At 64.7% G+C, this 17880-nt stretch overlaps 1 protein-coding gene across 4 annotated transcripts in view; it reads right to left on the bottom strand.

Moving 5' to 3' along the window:
• KCNT1 (potassium sodium-activated channel subfamily T member 1) overlaps positions 1 to 17880 on the bottom strand; it is a 104442-nt gene that overhangs the window by 19661 nt on the left and 66901 nt on the right. For 3 of the 4 annotated variants that reach the window (XM_077148773.1, XM_077148774.1, XM_077148775.1), the window contains 14 exons: positions 16125 to 16173; positions 15300 to 15359; positions 15055 to 15129; positions 14906 to 14989; positions 13406 to 13500; positions 12046 to 12226; positions 5792 to 5956; positions 5487 to 5623; positions 4210 to 4273; positions 3927 to 4035; positions 3304 to 3412; positions 2355 to 2504; positions 2035 to 2273; positions 620 to 848 (listed from right to left, as the gene is read on the bottom strand). In XM_077148773.1, the coding sequence (XP_077004888.1) occupies positions 620 to 848; positions 2035 to 2273; positions 2355 to 2504; positions 3304 to 3412; positions 3927 to 4035; positions 4210 to 4273; positions 5487 to 5623; positions 5792 to 5956; positions 12046 to 12226; positions 13406 to 13500; positions 14906 to 14989; positions 15055 to 15129; positions 15300 to 15359; positions 16125 to 16173 (1746 nt within the window). The remainder of the gene's footprint in view (positions 1 to 619; positions 849 to 2034; positions 2274 to 2354; positions 2505 to 3303; positions 3413 to 3926; positions 4036 to 4209; positions 4274 to 5486; positions 5624 to 5791; positions 5957 to 12045; positions 12227 to 13405; positions 13501 to 14905; positions 14990 to 15054; positions 15130 to 15299; positions 15360 to 16124; positions 16174 to 17880) is intronic. The other variant, XM_077148776.1, reaches the window with a different exon arrangement.

The raw sequence follows: 17880 nt of genomic DNA, 5'->3' as shown, positions 1-17880 counted from the left end.
CTGGCTCAGTGGCCATGCAGTGCCCTTGCAGGGCTGTCCCTCCTGTCTCTAACTCGCAGCAGAAATGCCCGGGCAGTGCCAGCAGGCCTGGTCCCACTGGCTTGGTGACCTGAGACTTAGCTGTCACCTTGTCCGAGGCTCGACCCACAGCCTTGCAGCGACCCTCCTGGACCCAGCTCAGAGCTTCCCAGGCGGAGGAGGTATGGCCCCTTCTGGTACAGAGTGACCCCTTGGTCCCCCTGACCCCCAACTTGCTCGCCAAGTGGCTGAGCCACAGCTTTGGGGGTTGTGAAAAGGCAGGGCCTGCACCCTCTCCTAGGCCTGCCGCCCTGGTATCCAGGCTCTGCAGTGCACCCTCGGGGCAGGGGTGGGCCGGGCAGGGGCAGCCCAGCTCCCATCGGCCCACATGTTGGGTCTTCCTCCAGAAAGGCCTCCCATGACGCTCTGGAAGCCGCAAACTCAGCCTGCTCTAGGACTCCAGCCCCAGGAGTGGCAGCACCAAGCCCAGCTCCCTGCCTCTTTTGGGTCTCCTGCACTCAGAGGTGCTTGACAGGAGCCTGTCCCCACCCCTGCCCCTGTAACCGAGTTCTGTGGACCCCCAGGGTGGGCAGACACTCACTCCACCGCAGAGAGCCCCTCATCATCCGATGGCGTCATCTCGTCCTCCAACTGGTCGGTCAGGAGGTCGCAGGGCAGCAGGGCCGAGCTGTCAGCCAGTTCCAGCACGGGCGCAATGCTGGGCCGCCGGCTGCCCGAGCCGTTCTCTGTGGGCAGTGCCAGCTTGCTGCCACCCGTCCCACTCTGCGAGGGCCGGCACTCAGTGCTCTGCAGGTCCATGGCCACCGTCCCTGCAATGGAGCGGGTGAGTCTGGGCTCTCCAGGGGCAGTGGAGGCCTAGCACAGAGATGCATACAGTGGGCTTTGGAGACCCGCAGTCATATCCTTCCTGCCATGGGGTCCTGGGCACTTCTCCAAGCCTTGGCTTCCCCTTGGCATAATGGGCACAGTGGCCTCCCTTGGCTGTGTGGATGCAGGCCCCTGGCACATGGTCACCATCCAATCACAGAGGCTCCAGTAGGTGGCCCCAGAAGCCAGGAGCCTGGGACTACCGCAGGGAGGAGCTGGGAGCTGCAGGAAAGGGCCTGCCCTGTGGAACCACGGAGGGTCCCGGGAAGCCAAGTTGGAGGGGATGAGCCTGTCACCAAGGCACAGCCGGGGAACAGTGGCCTCAGGAGACATGAGCTTGGCAAGCCAGCCAGGGCACAGGGAGGGGTCAGGGCAAAAGACTGCTCAGCAACTTATAGGGTCTACCCAGCCCCTCATCACCCCCAAACCCAACATACCCCCACCTTTTGGTGCCCCAACTATGGACCACATGTTACCAATGTCCCCACCCCAGGCTAGGCTTGTGGTCAGGTATGCAGTAGATGCTCAATAGTGGCCGTCTTGCACACGGTCAGAGCCCACGCCTGGCACTGGGGGGTACGTGGCTGGGCCTGGCCCAGTCCGTGGCCTGCAGTCCGGAGAACCGTCTGGCCCATCTCTGTTCCTAAATGCCCCCCAGTGGGGGCCCAGTGGGGAGGGTGCAACCCTGCCACAGGGTGGGGCAGGAGCAGGGCCACCAGGCTGCCCTTGGAGCCAAAGGCCCATCCCTGCTCAAGGGGGCAGCGAGACCTCACCGGGGCCCCCTCGAGCAGCTGGCAGAGCCCACCGGCCTGGGGCCCTAGAGGAGCAGCGGGGGATTCCCGTGGACGGCAAGGCCTTGGTTTATTCAGCCAGAGGCTCATGGGGCCTCGACCCAGGGGCAGGATGGGGAGCTGGGGCCCTCCCCCAGGCCGTTGCTTGGACATGTGGGGAGGTTCGGGAAAAAACTGAGCTATGCCTCCTAGGTGACAGAGGTGGAAACTGAGGCCCGCGGTGTTCCTGGCCAAGGCTGGGTCTCCCGGCAGTGTCCCCTGCCCCACCCGGCGAGAGGATTAGTCAGAAGCCCCCTCATCCCCCCCATTCCCAACCCCCCCCACCCGGCGTCCGCACCCATGGAGGCGATGACGCTGTGCACCGGCAGCCGAGAGGGCCCCCCGTAGAGCCCGCGTCCCGCCAGGCCCTCCCGCTTCTGCCTCTCCTCCTGCTTGAAGATGAAGGCCGAGTTCTCCTCCTTGGTGATGTTGATGTAGAAGCAGGTGTCGGAGGCCGCCAGGATGTGCCGGGGTCCGGGATTCAGCAGGATGCTCTTGCTGTCCTCGCGCTTCATCCCCATGAGGCACACGCCGTACCTGGAAACCGCGCGGTCACGGGCTGCGGGGCCGGCCCATCCCCACTGGCCCCCGGCCGCCCGGCCGCCCGCCGCCGCGTACTTTTTGTGGGCGTGGAAGGCGGCGTAGGTGAAGCTCTTGCCCTCGTACTCGCGAAAGAACTTGCTCTCGCCCATGCGGATGTGGTAGACCTCGTTGCCTGAGCAGCGACCGTACATGCGCTGCCACTGCTCGGGGGACTCCTGGCCTTCCCTGCGGCCGGGGTGGGCGGGGTCACCGCGGAGGCCCCGCCCCCTTTCCCCGCCCACCCGTCTCGGTAGGTCCCGCCCATCTCCCCTGCCCCTGGAGGCCCCGCCCCTTGCCCCGCCCCACCCCTGTCCCTGGTGGCCCCGCCCCTGAATTGATGTCCTTAACCTCTAACCCTTAGTGCCCCTGACCTGACTCCTCATTCCTCATGGCCCCACCTTGCACCCCAGGGCTGGCAGCCCCCAGGCCATCCCTCCCTCCTCTGGAATGCCACCATGGGGGCAGCCCGGGAACGAGGCTGGAGACCCTGCACTTCTTCCCCAAGTCCCCGCAGCCCTGTCCCTGTGTCTAATTCCCTACGTTCCTTGCTGGCTCTGCCCCTGCCCCTCGCTGCCCCCACTAGCGCAGGGATCCAGAGTGTCTACGACACCCTCCGCTGCAGGATGAGCCGGAGGTCCTCAGCCTGCGGACAAGAGCCCCCCAACCTGACCACTGCGGGCTCCCTCGTCAGCCTCGGTTTCCCCTGGGCGCACTCCTTCCCAGAGAGGGACCTTGCCTGCGGCACACTCCCCTCCCCATCTTTTCGCACTGACCTCTCCCCAGTGTCACCTCCTCCAGGAAGCCCCACCCCCACTGCCCTGAAGGGAGTGAGGCTCCTCCTCGGAGTCTCCCGGGGAGGGCTGCATTATGGGTAGGGGGCACTGTGGGCGGGCCCTGGACTCCCTGTGACTGGGATCAGGGCGGGGTCCTCGAGAGTGGGGCAGGGAGCTTGCGGATGCTCCCTGTGGTGGGGCGGGGCACCCACTGGCCGCGGGAGGTGTGCACCAGCAGCGTGATGAGGGTGGAGGTGGCGGGGCAGATGCAGTTGAGGGCCAGCAGGGCATACTTGCATTCCTCCTCGCACACCACGTGGTCTGCAAGGACAGAGCGTCAGGCAGGTCTGCCCCTCCTCAGCCCACTCTTCTCCCTCCCCCACCACTCCTCTCCCCACCACCACCTGCACGCCCTCCTGCAGCGACTGCACAGGCTCGCAGGGGCAGGGCGGCTATGCCCCCTTCCCAGTTGCCTGGAACCTGCCCTGCCCCTCCTGGTCAGTGTCTCCACCCCCAGAAACCCCTCAACTGGGGGACATCAGCTGCCAGTGTCTCCAGGGCCGGGAGGGCCCTGCTCACCTGTCCCCCAGGTGCCCAATGCTGGGTCCTGCTCACCTCTCCCCCACCCCGACCTCACTGATCCCAGGGCCCCCAGGTACGGGACTGTCCATCTCAGAAGGCTGGACTCCACACGGGCTTCCCCTGGGTGCAGTGAGGATGAGCCACTGTCCCCCAAGCACACCACAGGGACCTCGAGATGCTGAGTGGGCCCCGCCCCCTCCACCCCCCAGGTGCGTGCTCACCTGTGCGCGCACGCTCCCCCGCCCACACGCACCGGCAAACTTGACGTGGAACTTGTTCTCGGGCTTGAGGATCTGCACGTACAGGGGGCAGTTGGGGGCGAAGTCCTTCACAGCCCAGGCACGCAGGATGGTCTGGTGGTCCTGGCGGGAGGGGGCCGTGCTCCAGGCTGGTGCCGTGGGCCGCCCCCTCCGGTGCGCCTGGTTGGGGGCTCCACCCAGGGGCACTCACCTAGCAGGCCTCCAACTGGGGACCCCCCGTGGGCACGCCCCCCACAGGCCCCCCCCCCCCCGGGTCCCCCCCCCCGAGGCACTCACTGCCGCTGTGCGGTCCACCTCGTTCCGGCTACTGAGGATGAAGCAAGCCTCCCCATTGTCCATCCTGCAAAGCACCAGGCCCAGAGCTGCCCTCCTGGGGGTTCCCCAGAGGCCTGGCATCGGGGAGGCTGGCTGGGGAGGGGAGAGGCCGACAGGGAAGGTTTCTCGGAGGAAGGGCTCTGAGCCACAGCTCGGCCTTGAAGGGGGCATGGAGCAGGGGGAACCCTGGGAGCCAAGGCGAGGAGTGGCGAGGGTCCGGGGTGAGGACAGCTGCAGGGCAGTATGTGGGGGGCTCTCCCATCTGGCCATGCCCCCAATGCTCCCCCTCCTTGCCCTAGCTTGGCCTTCCCAAGCAGAGCTGTCTCTGTCCCTAAAGCGACCCCATGCCTCCACCCGCTCAGCTTTTTCTCTACTTCTAGGAGGTCGTGGAGGGCAGGGGGGGGGCTCCCAGCTGGTTCTGCTGGAGGAGGGTTGTCAGACTCATCCATGCTCCTTGCTGGTCTCGTGAGTAAAGACTAGATGGGGGTGGGCTGATTGAGACCCCCCGTCCCCAACTCTGTGCTAATGTCAGGGGGATCTGGGGAGCTGGCCAAATGAGGGTGTCAGCCCCAGCCAGGGGGCCCCCAAGCTCTGTGCCCCATTAATGCGGCACAGAGACCTGGGGTGCACACCCTGCCTCTCCCTCCCGGGCCTCCCAGCCCTGCTGCAGGCCGTCTGCAAATTGGGGTGGCCTGGCCTGGCTCTGCTCCCTGAACCCCAAGAGCCCAATGGCTGCTGCTGGGAGAGGCTGAGGTCCAGCCACCCCTCACTCCACACCTCAGGGCACGCGGCCAACACCCAGTACTCCCGTCACCCACCCCCAAGGCCGTGCTCCGAATCCCTTCCTCCCCTGCATAGCCTGCATACCCCCCACTCCTTTCCCCACAGCTGTCCTCATGGCCTGTGCGCCCCCTGCCCCCGCCCATCCCCCTCATGGCCTGTGCTACCCCCACACCCCCACCTTGCAACAAGAAACAGCCCACGACGTTGCCACTCACCCTGCACCATCATGAGCCTCTCCCAGCACTTGACCTGGTCAAGCTCCCCCACGTCGGCCGGGGAGGGTGGTGGACCCGAAGGGCAAGTCCTGGATTCACCACTGGCCGATGGGAGATGGAGGCTCCCCTGTGTGGGCTGCCCTGGGGGCCCCTTTGCCCAGGCATGGAGCTGGGGTCTCCGGCCTCGCCGCAGCTGGTCCATCCCAGGGCCAACCCCGGGGGGTGGGGTCGGGCACTCACTTGGCCCGCAGCAGGTCCTGGTCCTTGAGTGCCGAGCCCTGGAGGTAGATGACCCGCTGCGCCCACAGCGGGATCTGCAGCACGCGGCGCACCTGGACGTCCATCTCCGAGGGGCAGAGGATCACCACGTAGTAGTCCTGCAAGGACGCAGCGTCCGCCCTCCCTGCTGCTGCCCCGGGCCCTCCCCTCCCCCCTATCCCCGGGGCCCAGCCACCTTGGAGAGGGCAGCCTCCCACCGCACAGGGGGGAAACCGAGGCCTGGAGCCCGGAGGGGCTTGTCCTGGGGCAGGGCAGGGGCGGCCGACCTGCAGCCGGGGGTGGGCGTAGAACTCATTCAGGAAGTCCATGAGGAGGTCGAGCTTGAGGGAGCTGACGCACAGGATCACGTGCTTCTCTGTCTTGGCCCGGTGGCGGCTGTAGTTGCCCCCCGACTTCTGCCGCTCCATCCACAGGAAGACCAACTCCTCGAACTGCGGGGTGGGGAGAGCGGGCGCGGGCTGGTGGCCTGGAGTGGGGACCGCGGGGGCCACCATGGGGGGTCTTTCGCACGTGGAGCAAGGACAGAGCAGAGACAGGGGCCCGAGACAGCAGGGATGCGGCGCGAGCTGGTGGACAGCACCAGGGACAAAGGGAGGGGCCGCGGCTGCCAGGCGCCCTGGAGGGTCACCCCAGGGGCAGAGTGGGTGCCTGGCAGGCGGGGGTATGTTGAGCAGGGCAGATGAGCCCCTCGCACCTTCCTGCTTTCCCTACCCAGCTGCAGGTTGTGCTGTGCATGTACTGGGGACAGGCAGCCCCAGGCCCAGGACCCCCCCATTATCCCCGGCCCCACTGTCCCAGCTCCTCTCCCCACCTTCAAGACAGCACCACATGGCTCCTTCCCCCTGCCTTATTCTCAGGAGGGGGGCCCCGCAAAGCCCCCTGATACATCCCACCTTTCAGTCACCCCCGTGGGGAGGGCGGGGACATGGGTAAGCCAAAGCCACACGTGGCAGTTTTTAAGCCCATTTGGTTGGGACAGGTCGCCAGGCGTGAGGCATCTCTAAGGGGCCTGTCCCCGAGAGGACAGAGGTCATTTCCAAAACCTGGGGCCAGGCAGGGCGGGTGGCTGAAGGTCCCCGACCCCCAGGACCCCCCACTCCGCTGAGGGATCCCGTGGATGCAGCGGCTCGGTGTGTCCTGGAAGGGGGATGGGGTCTGCGTCCCTGACCCCAAGGTCACCGGCTGAGACGGCCTTGCCTGCAGGTGGAGCCTGTCCCTGGCGAAGGAGCTGGGCGACCGGGCGGCACAGGGCAGGGCCTGCGGCAACCTGGGCAACGCCCCCCACCTTCAAGCCTGGTGAGGCCACAAGATGGCCCACCTTCAAGCCTGGTGAGGCCACAAGTTCAGAAACTCGGGAGATCTGAACAGAGAGGCCGAGCCATGCAGGGTGGGTGCTCTGAGGCCAGACCCTGTGTTCGAATCCCACCTCTCAGGAGCCAACTCAGAGAGCCTCTTTGAACCTCAGTTTCCTCACCTGGAAAGTGGGAAGATGTTGCCTGACTGCCAGACTGGAGACGCAGCCCTGGCCTATCGCTATCTCGTCCTGGACACTTAGGAGACAGAGTTCCAGCCATCTCTCTCCCCTAAGGACACCCACCGATGACTTTGCCAGAAGGCAGGAACAAAGGAACATAATTAGAGCCATTCCTTCCTCATGGTGGAGGGTCCATCTTTCCAAGTTCAGTGGGAAGAGGCAGGAAGATGCTCAAATGAGAGCTTACCCTTGGCCCCGCCCAAGGCTACCTCAACCCTGCGAGAGGCGCTGGATGTGAGGCCGAGGGGACATGAGCAGAAGGGACAGCGCCCCTGCCCCTGCCAGCCGGCAGGTCCCGACCTGGGCCCACGACTCCCACCCAGATCATGTAAGGGGACCCAGGAGCAGGCCCAGGTGGCCTGCTGACTCACTCACGGGGGGTCTGGGTGACAACCACACAGTGGTGAGGCTGCCACGGGGCCGGTGCTCACTTGTCGCCACGTGAAGCTGACGGGGACAGCAGGGCCTTGTGGGGACAGCGCATTTGCTCGGGGAACCTCCCCTGCAGAGCCTGGGCGCGATGATGAAGGGGGCGGGGGGCCTCTAACACGCCAGGGAGCGGAATGGGGGAGCCCCGGGTCAGAGGCTGAGGTGCAGAACAGAAAGACCCTGGCTGGGCTTTTAATGACATGGGGACAAAGACATGCTGGAGGTTTAGGTTCTCCCACGCCACGGTTTGGGGGTGCACCTGGACTATGGCCCTTATGGGGTCTGGTGATGCAGACTGGTGTCCTCGGAGGCTGGCCAGAGCGGGAGGGGTCACCCAGCACTGCCACCTGGGGTGCCCAGGAATACTGGGCTTCCAGCCTTGGCCCTCTCCAAGAAAGCTTTTCGTTCCCACTTTCTAAAAGCGAGTCTGGGGGTTGCTGAGGGGCTTCACCTTCACTCCGGACTGTGCACTGGGGTGGGGGAGGGGGAGGGAACCCCCAGCTGTGAGGGTGCCGAGGACCGTGTCTCCGGAAGAGGGGTGCGCCCTGGAGCCTTTGGCCGTGTGCTTGGCCCTCTGCTGGGTGGGGGTCTCCCCAGATCCAGTGGGGGCGCTGGAGGTGAGGGTCAGGAGATCCCCTCCGTGGAGGGGCCCGAGATGCAGCAGCTAAGCCGGAGAAGGGACGCTGCATGGTGGGAGGGGCCGAGGGGAGCCTGGGGTAGGAGGTGGGGGTGCCCAAGACCTGCAGGATCCCTTAGACATGGAGCTGGGAGCAGGCCAGGGTGCAGAGGCCAGAGCTGGAGGGGGGCAGAGGAGCCCAGGTGCCTCATGCGCGGGGCGGGGGTGGGGAGGGGTCTGAGGGTTCAGTTGGCAGACTCTGGACCCTATTTAGTTGGGTTCTGAGGGGCATAGCCTCAGAAGAGAGAGTCCCACGGCCCAGGGCAATGCTGACGGTGGCACTGCCCCACTCCCACCCCCAGTGGTCAGCGCTTGGGGACCCCAAATGTATGGAGACCCCCTCTTGCCTTCCTGCACCTGCACCCAGGGCCCTAACATGGGTGGGGCTGCCCCTCCCCTCCCCTGCCCCCCATAACCTTTGACCCCCAAGACACCTCCTTCGGCAGGTGGAGCTCAGCCATGCCAGGCCAGCTCGCGAGGCCCCAACACCCCACGGTCCCTTCTTGTCCTCGGGCCTCTGCTCTCGTGGCCTCTCCTCAAAGGGCCGCCTTGCTCTCATGCCTGGTCCTTACCAAGAATCTCATGGTCTGTGCCCCCACTGGAACCCTGCCTGGGCCGTGAGAGCCAGTAGACGTTTCCTAAGTAGAAGAATTAGTGAATGGGACCTGAGCGATGCTCAAGGAAGAGCCGACGCTGACGTTGTACAAATATTTCTAAAAAGTCGGGGGAGGGAGGCACCCCAGCTCGGTGTATAAGGCCACTGCAAGCAGCATGCTGGAGCCAGGGAAGGACAGGGGAAAGGGAAGTCGTGGCCCATGCCCACTTACCAAGAGAAAAGCAAAAGCCCCGCATAAGAGATGAGCAAACCAAATGCAGCAGCTTATTAAAAAATAATAACCGGGACGATGCACCTTTGCCTCAGTGGCAGAACTCTCGGCTGCCATGCCGGAGACCTGGGTTCGATTCCCGGAGCCTGCCCATGCCCCCCCTCTCAATAATGAAAGAGATAACAATAATAATAATAACCATGAGCTGGGTTTACCCTGGGAAGGTCGGGATGGCTTCCCCTAGAGAAGCCTCATCAATACTGCCCTAAGGAGCATGTGATTTTAAATAAATGGCAAATTAGGGTGAGACGCACATGTCCGAAGCTGACGAAGGGTGTCTACCCCTAACTTAGGGCACAGTCGTGGGCCACTGCGGGACTTGAGAAAATGTCTCCGGAGTCTGGAAGGGCCTGGGCTGTCCCGGGACACTGCTACTGTCCTCGTGGTCCCGGAGGTCCTGGCCAGCTCGGGATGACCAGTGACAAAGAACTGAGATGTGGGAGGACTGGGAAGGAAGACCCAGCAGCTGTCGGGACTCACAGTCACCCGTGCGGTCACCTAGAGGCTGGAGGAGGACAAAGCAGCGGCAGGTAGACCAGTAGGCCAGCTGGCGACGTGCGCCCGTCAGGAGGTGAAAGGAAGAAGGTGTCGCTCGTCGGGAGGTGAGAAAGGTGAGCAGTGAGGGCACCACATTCCCGGGGAAGAGGGAGCAAAACTGGGGCAGACTCACGGAGAAATGTCAGTTTTTGCATGAGGCATTAGAGAAGAGTTGGGAAGCCCCAAAGTGGTAGGTGCAGCTCTCCCCTCTTCATCCAGGCAGACTGAGCACAATCCTGACAAGTACCCCAGTGTGGGGAGGACCTGAGGAGGGAGTTCACAGTCCCACTCGGGAGAGTGAAGAGTGGAGGGACTGAGGCTTGGAGGAGAGCAGGTGGAAGGCCCGCCTCTACAACACCGGGGGATTTTCTAGGACCATTGCAGCTGAGATGAGAGGAGTCAGGGGGGACAAGAGAAGCAGGGAGAGAGCCGGATCCAGAAACAAAGCCAGGGCTCCTGGAGACCAGCTGTGAGGCCAGAGGGGCTCTGTGAACAGGGGAGAGGGTGAGGTGCCCGGGTGTGACACAGAGGTGTTGGACTGGATGCCCCCTTCGATGCCACGTGCTGGATGCCTCGCCTGCCTCACCCTAGCCGACCCTGATTAGGAAGCCGGCAGGGGAAGGAGGGTCCTGGGCAGGGGGGACCACGTGGCAAGGAGACTGACCTTGCCCTCCCACCATATGTTCAAATCAGTACCAGGCGACTAGATGCCTGTAGTGAAAAGCAAAACTGGAAACGTTTAGGGAGAATAGGAGGCCCGGGTTAAGGCGGAGGCCGGGGGCAAGTTTACAGGTGAGAGAGAAGAGCAGAAGCCAGGAAGAAAAGGGTCTACCCTACGGTCCTCAAAGCAAGGCTGTCCATGTAACGGGAGGATCCACCCGAGATCTGAGACGTACCACAGACCCGACGGGCAACACGTGTGAGAAAGGGCCGGGCCTGGGACAGATAGAACACGAGCCCATCAGCAGGGGGATGGCGGCCTCGCAGGGGCAGCGTGCACGGCTGCTCACCGGGGAGAACCACATTCTCGCCACAGACCCCAGACCTGGGACCCGCTCAGGGAGCTGCCAACGCCGGCTGCAGAGGGCAGGGACTGGGAGCCCTTCCCTGAGCAGGACGGGGGACCCTGCCACAAACCTCCCCAGACCACCAGGTGTGGCAACGCCAGCATACTCTGGAGACCAGACACCTAGGACGGACGGACACACGGCTCCAGGCGCTGCGACCCACCCTCTGCACACACCGAGCGTGTTTCCCTGCAGGGACACGCGGGACTGGCAGATCCCAGCCCGGGCAGTATGTACAGGGACTGGCTGCCAGGACCCCTGGGAGAGGGCCAGGCCTTCTGGCCTGCTTGAAAGATGAGAAACAATAACTTTGAAGAGCCACAGGCGAGGATGGGAAACCAGGAATGCCTATGTGAAGGCGGGGTGGGGGTGGGGCGCTCGGGAGGGGCCTGGTTGCTGTGTGGGCAGGGGCTTTGCCCAGGGCACGGGGGTGGGGGCAGAAGGAGTAAATCCGCTGGAGAGCGGTAGTCCACTGGCGTGGGCGGGAAGGGCCCCTCAGGGCAGGCTGGGGGGCAGGTGGCTCCCGGCACAGGCCAAAGGGTGGCCCTTCAGTGAAACAGCCTGCGGGTAGAGAGGAGGGGACCGGGTAGAGGGAGGACGAAGGGAAGGGGGAAAGAGGCCAGAAGGAGGGAGGGGGAGGGAAGAGAAGTGGGGAGGGGGATAGAAGGAGGGAGAGGAGGGTAGGGAGGAGGACAGAGGGAAGGGGAGGGGAGGAAGAGGAGGACAGGGGCAAGGGGGAGGAGGCAAGCCCAGAGAGGGTGGGGTGGAGGCCCCTGAAGGGGACCTCAGAGGCCCCCCAGAACAGCTTGCTTGGGCCCTTGGGGTGGGGGCTTCTCTTTCCCACAGGTGACAGGCGTCCACGGGGAAGCAGAGGGGGGTGGGAGGTGGGGGGCGACCCTGTGAGCCCTGCGAGGTTGACAACAGATCCTTTACCCTGCAAGTGCTCAGCACTGCGCGGGTCCCACGCCCGGGTGGGAATGGTGCCAGGCTGCCATGCAGGGCTCCGACCCCCGACCGAGTCCCCAGCCCTGCTCCCGACACCCATGGCTCGCTGCCCTGACACATGAGACCCCACCCAAGGCCCACTGGCAACTGCAAAGGCCCCACCATCATGCCCCAGGCCCCCGCCCCGCCCCAGGGTCTGCGGCTGTCTGGGCCCCTGTGCACAGCCACCTGGCAGCTGGTGGGGAGATAGCCACGGACCTAGACCCTCACGTTGGCCCTGCGCTCCCGGGGTGGGGGTGGGGGTGGCTCTGCTGTGGGAGGGACCAGGGCTGGGCCAGAACCTGGGGGCGGGGCCAGAACCTGAGGGTGGGGCCGGGGCGGGGCTGGGACCTCGGGGCAGGGCCCGGACCTGGGGGTTCGCCTCCGCCTGGTGGCCGCCGCGCACCTGCAGCGGGAGCACCACGAGGGCCACGCAGATCATGACGACCACCAGCAACTGGGATGGCCAGATCTTGGGCGTGACGTCGCCATAGCCCACCGTGGAGAAGGTGACGATGCAGAAGTAGAAGGAGGTGAGGAGGGACAGGTTCTCCCCAGCGCGCTCCAGGTGCTGGATGCCGCAGGTCCTGGGGGCCCCAGGGCAGGTGAGGGGCTGCGCGGGCCCAGGAGGCGCTGGGCCTCAGCCACGTCTGAGAAGCTGACCCTGGCTGCCCTCAGTGCCCAGGTCGCGCAGGCTTAAGGGCAGGGTGTGGGGGGCCAGGGGCACGGGGCATGGTGCAGGGGCCTGGCGCGGACTGGGTGTGGGGGGAAGGGGGCACGGGGCTCTGGCCACCCATAGGTGCCCTCCCACCCTCCTGTGACTGAGTGGGAGCCCAGGGGTGGGTGGGTGGTTGCTGGGCAGGGCTCTCAGCAGTCCCGCTCCACCCCCCCAATCTGTCCCAGGCCTGCAGACTGCGTCCCGGGCCACAGCTCCTTGGCTTATACTGGTGGGGACCCCTTGGGGGCTCCCTGGAGCCCGGGCCCAGCCCATCTCTCAGGCCTCCACCACTTGATTTCCCCGTGAGCCTGTTGTCTCACCCAGCTAGGTGGGCTGAGGGTGGCCTTGGGGTTAGTCGGGCAGGGTTCACGCCCCCCTCACAGGCACTAAGCTGCCCATAAGGGTCACCCCACTTCTCAGGGCTTCAGCCCTGCCCAGGGAAGGAGGGTGTCCCCAGTGCCAGGAGCAGCGGGAAGTGAGGGGACAGGCTAGGATGGAGGACCCTGCAATGCTGGGCACTTCCTGTCCCCTCCTGTGACTCCATGTCCCCTTCTCCCAGCTGGAGGGAGCAAGGGGCAGGGCCTGAGGGCCATCACCCGGTCACAGCTGGTGCCCCGCAGCATGGGGGAGGTGGGCAGACAGGTGCTGGAGGGAGTGGGGCTGAGCTACCCGGTGGGTTGGCACCCCCAGAAGGATGCCTTGTTCTGCCTCTGCTGGGGCTGGTGGGAGCAGTGGGGAAGGGGACGGGGGAGCGGGAGTGTCCCCCACAACCTTAGTGGCCCATTCCCTGCATCATTGGCTGGGGGACAGGAAGGGCCAGCGGCTCAGAGAACACGGGGTGCGGGGGGGCAGGTGTTCGCTGCCCCCCGACTCTGCTCTCAGCCAGACCACGAGCCAGGGCCCTCACCCAGGCCAGGGGCCAACCCCCAGCCCACCTCGGAGCCCACCCCAGACCCGGTCTCCCTGGGCTGCCCGGGGACGTGAGCTCAGGGCCACCTCCGGGTCCTCAGGTCGCGCGAGACCCCGGGCACCCCGCGGCGCCCCTCACCCAGTGAAGACGAGGCAGAGTAAGGTACAGAAGAGGATGAGAACCTGGTTGAACATGGCTGACTGGCTCCGCAGGATGGCGCGGTGGAAGTCGTTCTGTGGGCGGACGCGGCCCCGTGGGCACAGGGCCCGGGCCCCCTGCACCTCCCCTTCCCTCCCTGGCCAGCGCGGCCTCTCCACCCACTGCCAAAACCCCAAAGCAGGCGTGTGCACTCGGGGCTGCGTGCGAGAAGGACTGGGGAGCCCGTGGCTGGCCCCCCATGCTCCCACGTGAGTCCTCGGGGTACCCCCATCAGCTCTCCTGCCCCGGGACGAATTCTGCCCTGGGGGGCTGTGAGCCGGGATGGGAAGGTACAGGAAGGAGGGCCGGGGGTCAGTCAGTGCCGGGCCGGGCGTCAGTGAGGGGATCTGCATCTGCAACTAGGACAGGGGAAGGGTCCGAGCCCAAGGGGCTGGGCTGGGAGGGGGAGGGGCAGGCCCTCATGCTTGCGGGGCCCTGCCTTGTGTGTGAGCCCTCGTTTGCGTGGCCTCTGGTTTGAGTGTCCCAGGTTTGTGTGTGGCTGTGGCTTGTGTATGACTCCAGTTTGTTTGGCTCATGTTGTGTGGCTCGGGTTTGTGTGGCCCCAGTTTGTGGCCACAGTTTGCATGGCACTGGTTTGTGTGACCTCTGGGTTTTTGTGTGGCCCCAATTTGTGTGACCCGGGTTTGTGTGGCTCAGGTTTATGTGAACCCCCAGGATTGTATGGCCATGGTTTGCATGGCACTGGTTTGTCTGGCCCCGGGCTTGTGTGACCTAGGTTTGTGTGGTTCCGGTTTGTGGCACCACCAGTTTGTGTGACCCCCAGGTTTGTGTGGCCCGGGTTTGTGTGGCCAAGGTTTGTGTGACCCGTGGGCTTTGCGTGGCCCCAGTTTTGCATGGCCCGAGTTTGCATGGCTCGGGTTTGTGTTACCCCTGGGTTTGTGTGACTCGTGGGTTTGTGTGAGCCGTGGGTTTGTGTGGCCCCAGTTTTGCATGGCCCGGGTTTGCACAGCTTGGGGTTGTGTTACCCCTGGGTTTGTGTGACTCGTGGGTTTGTGTGAGCCGTGGGTTTGTGTGGCCCCAGTTTTGCATGGCCCGGGTTTGCACAGCTTGGGGTTGTGTTACCCCTGGGTTTGTGTGACTCGTGGGTTTGTGTTAGCCATGGGTTTGTGTGGCCCTGGTTTGTGTGAACCCCCAGGATTGTGAGGCCCTGGTTTGCATTTGCGGGGCCCTTGCACAGGCCCCTCCTGCCTCCCCCTAGCCATTTATTCCAGGCTGGTGACGAGCTGTGGGCTCAGGGATCTGTCCTGTCCTGGCTCTAGAGCCGAGGACCCCCGCTGGTGTGAGAGAAAGTGGACTTGGGCCTGTCACCGTGATGCAGAGGGCACGCGCGTGGGGGCCGGTCGCCCTGGCCTCGGGGCAGCAGGGAAGGGGCTCGGCCGCGCTCCCCCCACCCTGCCCCCCGGCGCCGCGCCCGCTTACGATCATGTTCTCCAGGGCATGCTTGGCCAGCCAGCAGTTCAGGAACACGGGGATGAAGAGGTTCCGCAGCGGCGGCCAGAATATCTGCGGGGGGGGCGGGGTCAGGGGCGGCGGGGGCGGCGCGCGGGGCGGGGGGGGGGCTCACCCACCGTGATGATGAAGGGCACCGTGGTGACCATCTCCAGGAGGAAGGACACGCGGAAGACCTGCTCGCAGATGTTGCCCTGGGCACCGAGCGGGGTGTCAGCGCAGGTGGGGGCGGGGGCGGGGTCCCCAGGGCGGGGGCAGGGAGGGAGACCCACCCCCGGCCAGGAGATGGGACCGGAGGGGGAGGGGAAGGGAGGGTGGGGGGAGGTGCGGCGGGCCGTGGAGTTGGGGGTGCGGAGGGGCTCACCTTGTAGCTGAGGTAAATGAGCAGCATCGTCTCCAGGAAGCTTATTATGGCCACGATGACCTGGGGCCGGGGAGGGGGGAGCCTGGAGCCAGATGGGGGGGCGCTCCACAGGTGGCCGGAGCCCAGGGTCTTAGGACATGTCATGGTGGGGGGGGTGTGTGTGTGCCTGGGCCCAACTTTGAGACGCGGCCTCAGCTGGCAAAGCCCTGTGGGCCAACGTGTCCCAGGGTCCCAGACCTGATGCGGACCCCAAAGGCCCCTGTTCTACATGCTCTAGGGGCAGGGAGCCCACAGTGGGCAGATGACAAGGAGCATAGACGGGGAGGGGACAGTGAGACCGAGAGAGAGACAGAGAGGGGGAAGTGGGACAGAGATGGGACAGTGAAACCAGGGACAGAGAGACAGGGACCAACAAGAGACATAGAAAGACAGAGAGACAGAGAGAGAGGGAGCAACAAGACAGAGATGGGACATTGAGATCAGAGACAGAGAGACAAGAGGGGACAGCAAAAGACACAGAAAGACAGAGAACCAGAAAAGGGATAGTGAGACAGAGACAGTAACAGAGAGACAGAAGGGACAGCAAGATAGGAGATAAAAGGGACAGCGAGACAGAGAAGAGATAGCAAGATGAGATAGAGACAGAGAGAACAGTGAGAGACAGAGACAGAGAGGGACAGAAGGGACAGCGAGCTCTTGTGGCCCCTGGAGATTGCAGGAAGAGCCCTGAGCCTTGTCCCGTACAGCCGTTCTGATGCTCCCTGCCCATGGGAAGGGCTGCACCCCAACGGGGATGGGGGCACGTGGCACGGCCAGGTCACCCACCTGGACTGCCCACAGAGCCATCTTCCTCTCCACCCACAGGATGGGGGCCCTGGGAAGAGAAGGAAGGTGAGCCTCCAGCTGGAGGGCAGGGCGGGCGACACGTCATCACCGGACTGCAACTGCCAGCCCCCCACCACCCTCTAGTCCCCCACCACCCTCCAGTCCGCCCCCGCTCCAGTCGCCCCCCTACCCTCCAGTCCACCCCCCACCCTCCCGTCCACCCCACCCTCCAGTCCCCCCCCACCCTCTAGTTCCCCACCACCCTCCAGTCCGCCCCCGCTCCAGTCGCCCCCCTACCCTCCAGTCCACCCCCCACCCTCCGGTCCACCCCCCACCCTCCAGTCCCCCCCCACCCTCTAGTCCCCCACCACCCTCCAGTCCGCCCCCGCTCCAGTCGCCCCCCTACCCTCCAGTCCACCCCCCACCCTCCAGTCCCCCCCACCCTCTAGTCCCCCCCACCCTCCAGTTCGCCCCCTACCCTCCAGTCCACCCCCCACCCTCCCGTCCACCCCCCACCCTCCCGTCCACCCCCCACCCTCCAGTCCCCCCACCACCCTCCAGTCGCCCCCCTACCCTCCAGTCCCCCCCCACCCTCCAGTCCCCCCACCACCCTCCAGTCGGCCCCCTACCCTCCAGTCCCCCCACCACCATCTAGTCCCCCACCACCCTCCAGTTCGCCCCCCACCCTCCAGTCCCCCCCCACCCTCCAGTCCCCCCCCACCCTCTAGTCCCCCACCACCCTCCAGTCCGCCCCCACTCCAGTCGCCCCCCTACCCTCCAGTCCACCCCCCACCCTCCCATCCACCCCCACCCTCCAGTCCCCCCACCACCCTCCAGTCGCCCCCCTACCCTCCAGTCCCCCCCACCCTCCAGTCCCCCCACCACCCTCTAGTCCCCCCTCCACCCTCCAGTCTGCCCCCCCTCCGGTCCCCCCACTGCCCTCCAGTTCCCCCACCACCCTCCACTGAGTTGGAGCAGGGCTAACGGGTGGTCCTCTCAGATGCCCAGAGTCTCCACTTCCTCACCCACAATGGGGTACAGGGAGATGAAACTGGGGGCAGGAGCATTCTTGGCTAGGGGGAGCCTCTATACAAATGCTAGCATGTGGTTTTTCAGTGTTTGCCACATAATTGAAACTTGAATCAACACATGTAAATAGAGCTTTTGGTCTGTAATGCTTTTATATATAAGTATTTATTTTATTAATAATAAAATGTTTTGGTCTTAAAAAAATGCTGGTGTGTGGAAGAATAGAAAAGGATGGGGTGCGGAGCAGGTGGTCAAACTCAGCTCTGACCCCTCCTCTCCTCTCAGGTGGTTGAAACCCTGGTCCCCTGCAGGCCCCCTATGTTGTAGGATGAATCTCAGCTACAGTGAGAATGGCCAGTGATTTCCCAGGGTATGGGAGGCCTCCGAGCCCAGCCCCAGGGAATCAAGTCAGAAATCCCCAGACCTTGCAGGGATTGCAGGGCAGGAAGTAGACCTGGGCTCAGAAGCTACATGAGCCCTGGTCCAAGCAGCAGACCCAGAAAGAAGGGGATGCTGGCGCTGGTGGTGTGAAGAGAGGGGTTAGCATGTCCCTTTTGCCTCTGTGCCTCCTGGGGACAGGAGCAATGGGTGACAGGAGTGAGGGCAGCTGAAGAGCTGTGAACCATGCTCAAGGCTCTGGCAAATGCAGACCTGCTGCTGCAAAGCTGGGTGGCTGAGGGGCAGGGGTGCAGAGAGCAGGCGAAAGAGAAGCGGTCCTGGCCCACTT

Source organism: Tamandua tetradactyla, chromosome 2, assembly GCF_023851605.1.
Source record: "Tamandua tetradactyla isolate mTamTet1 chromosome 2, mTamTet1.pri, whole genome shotgun sequence".
Lineage (NCBI taxonomy): Eukaryota > Metazoa > Chordata > Mammalia > Pilosa > Myrmecophagidae > Tamandua > Tamandua tetradactyla.
The sequence above is the reverse complement of the archived record's forward strand: the minus strand, read 5'-3'. Positions and strand labels throughout refer to the sequence as shown.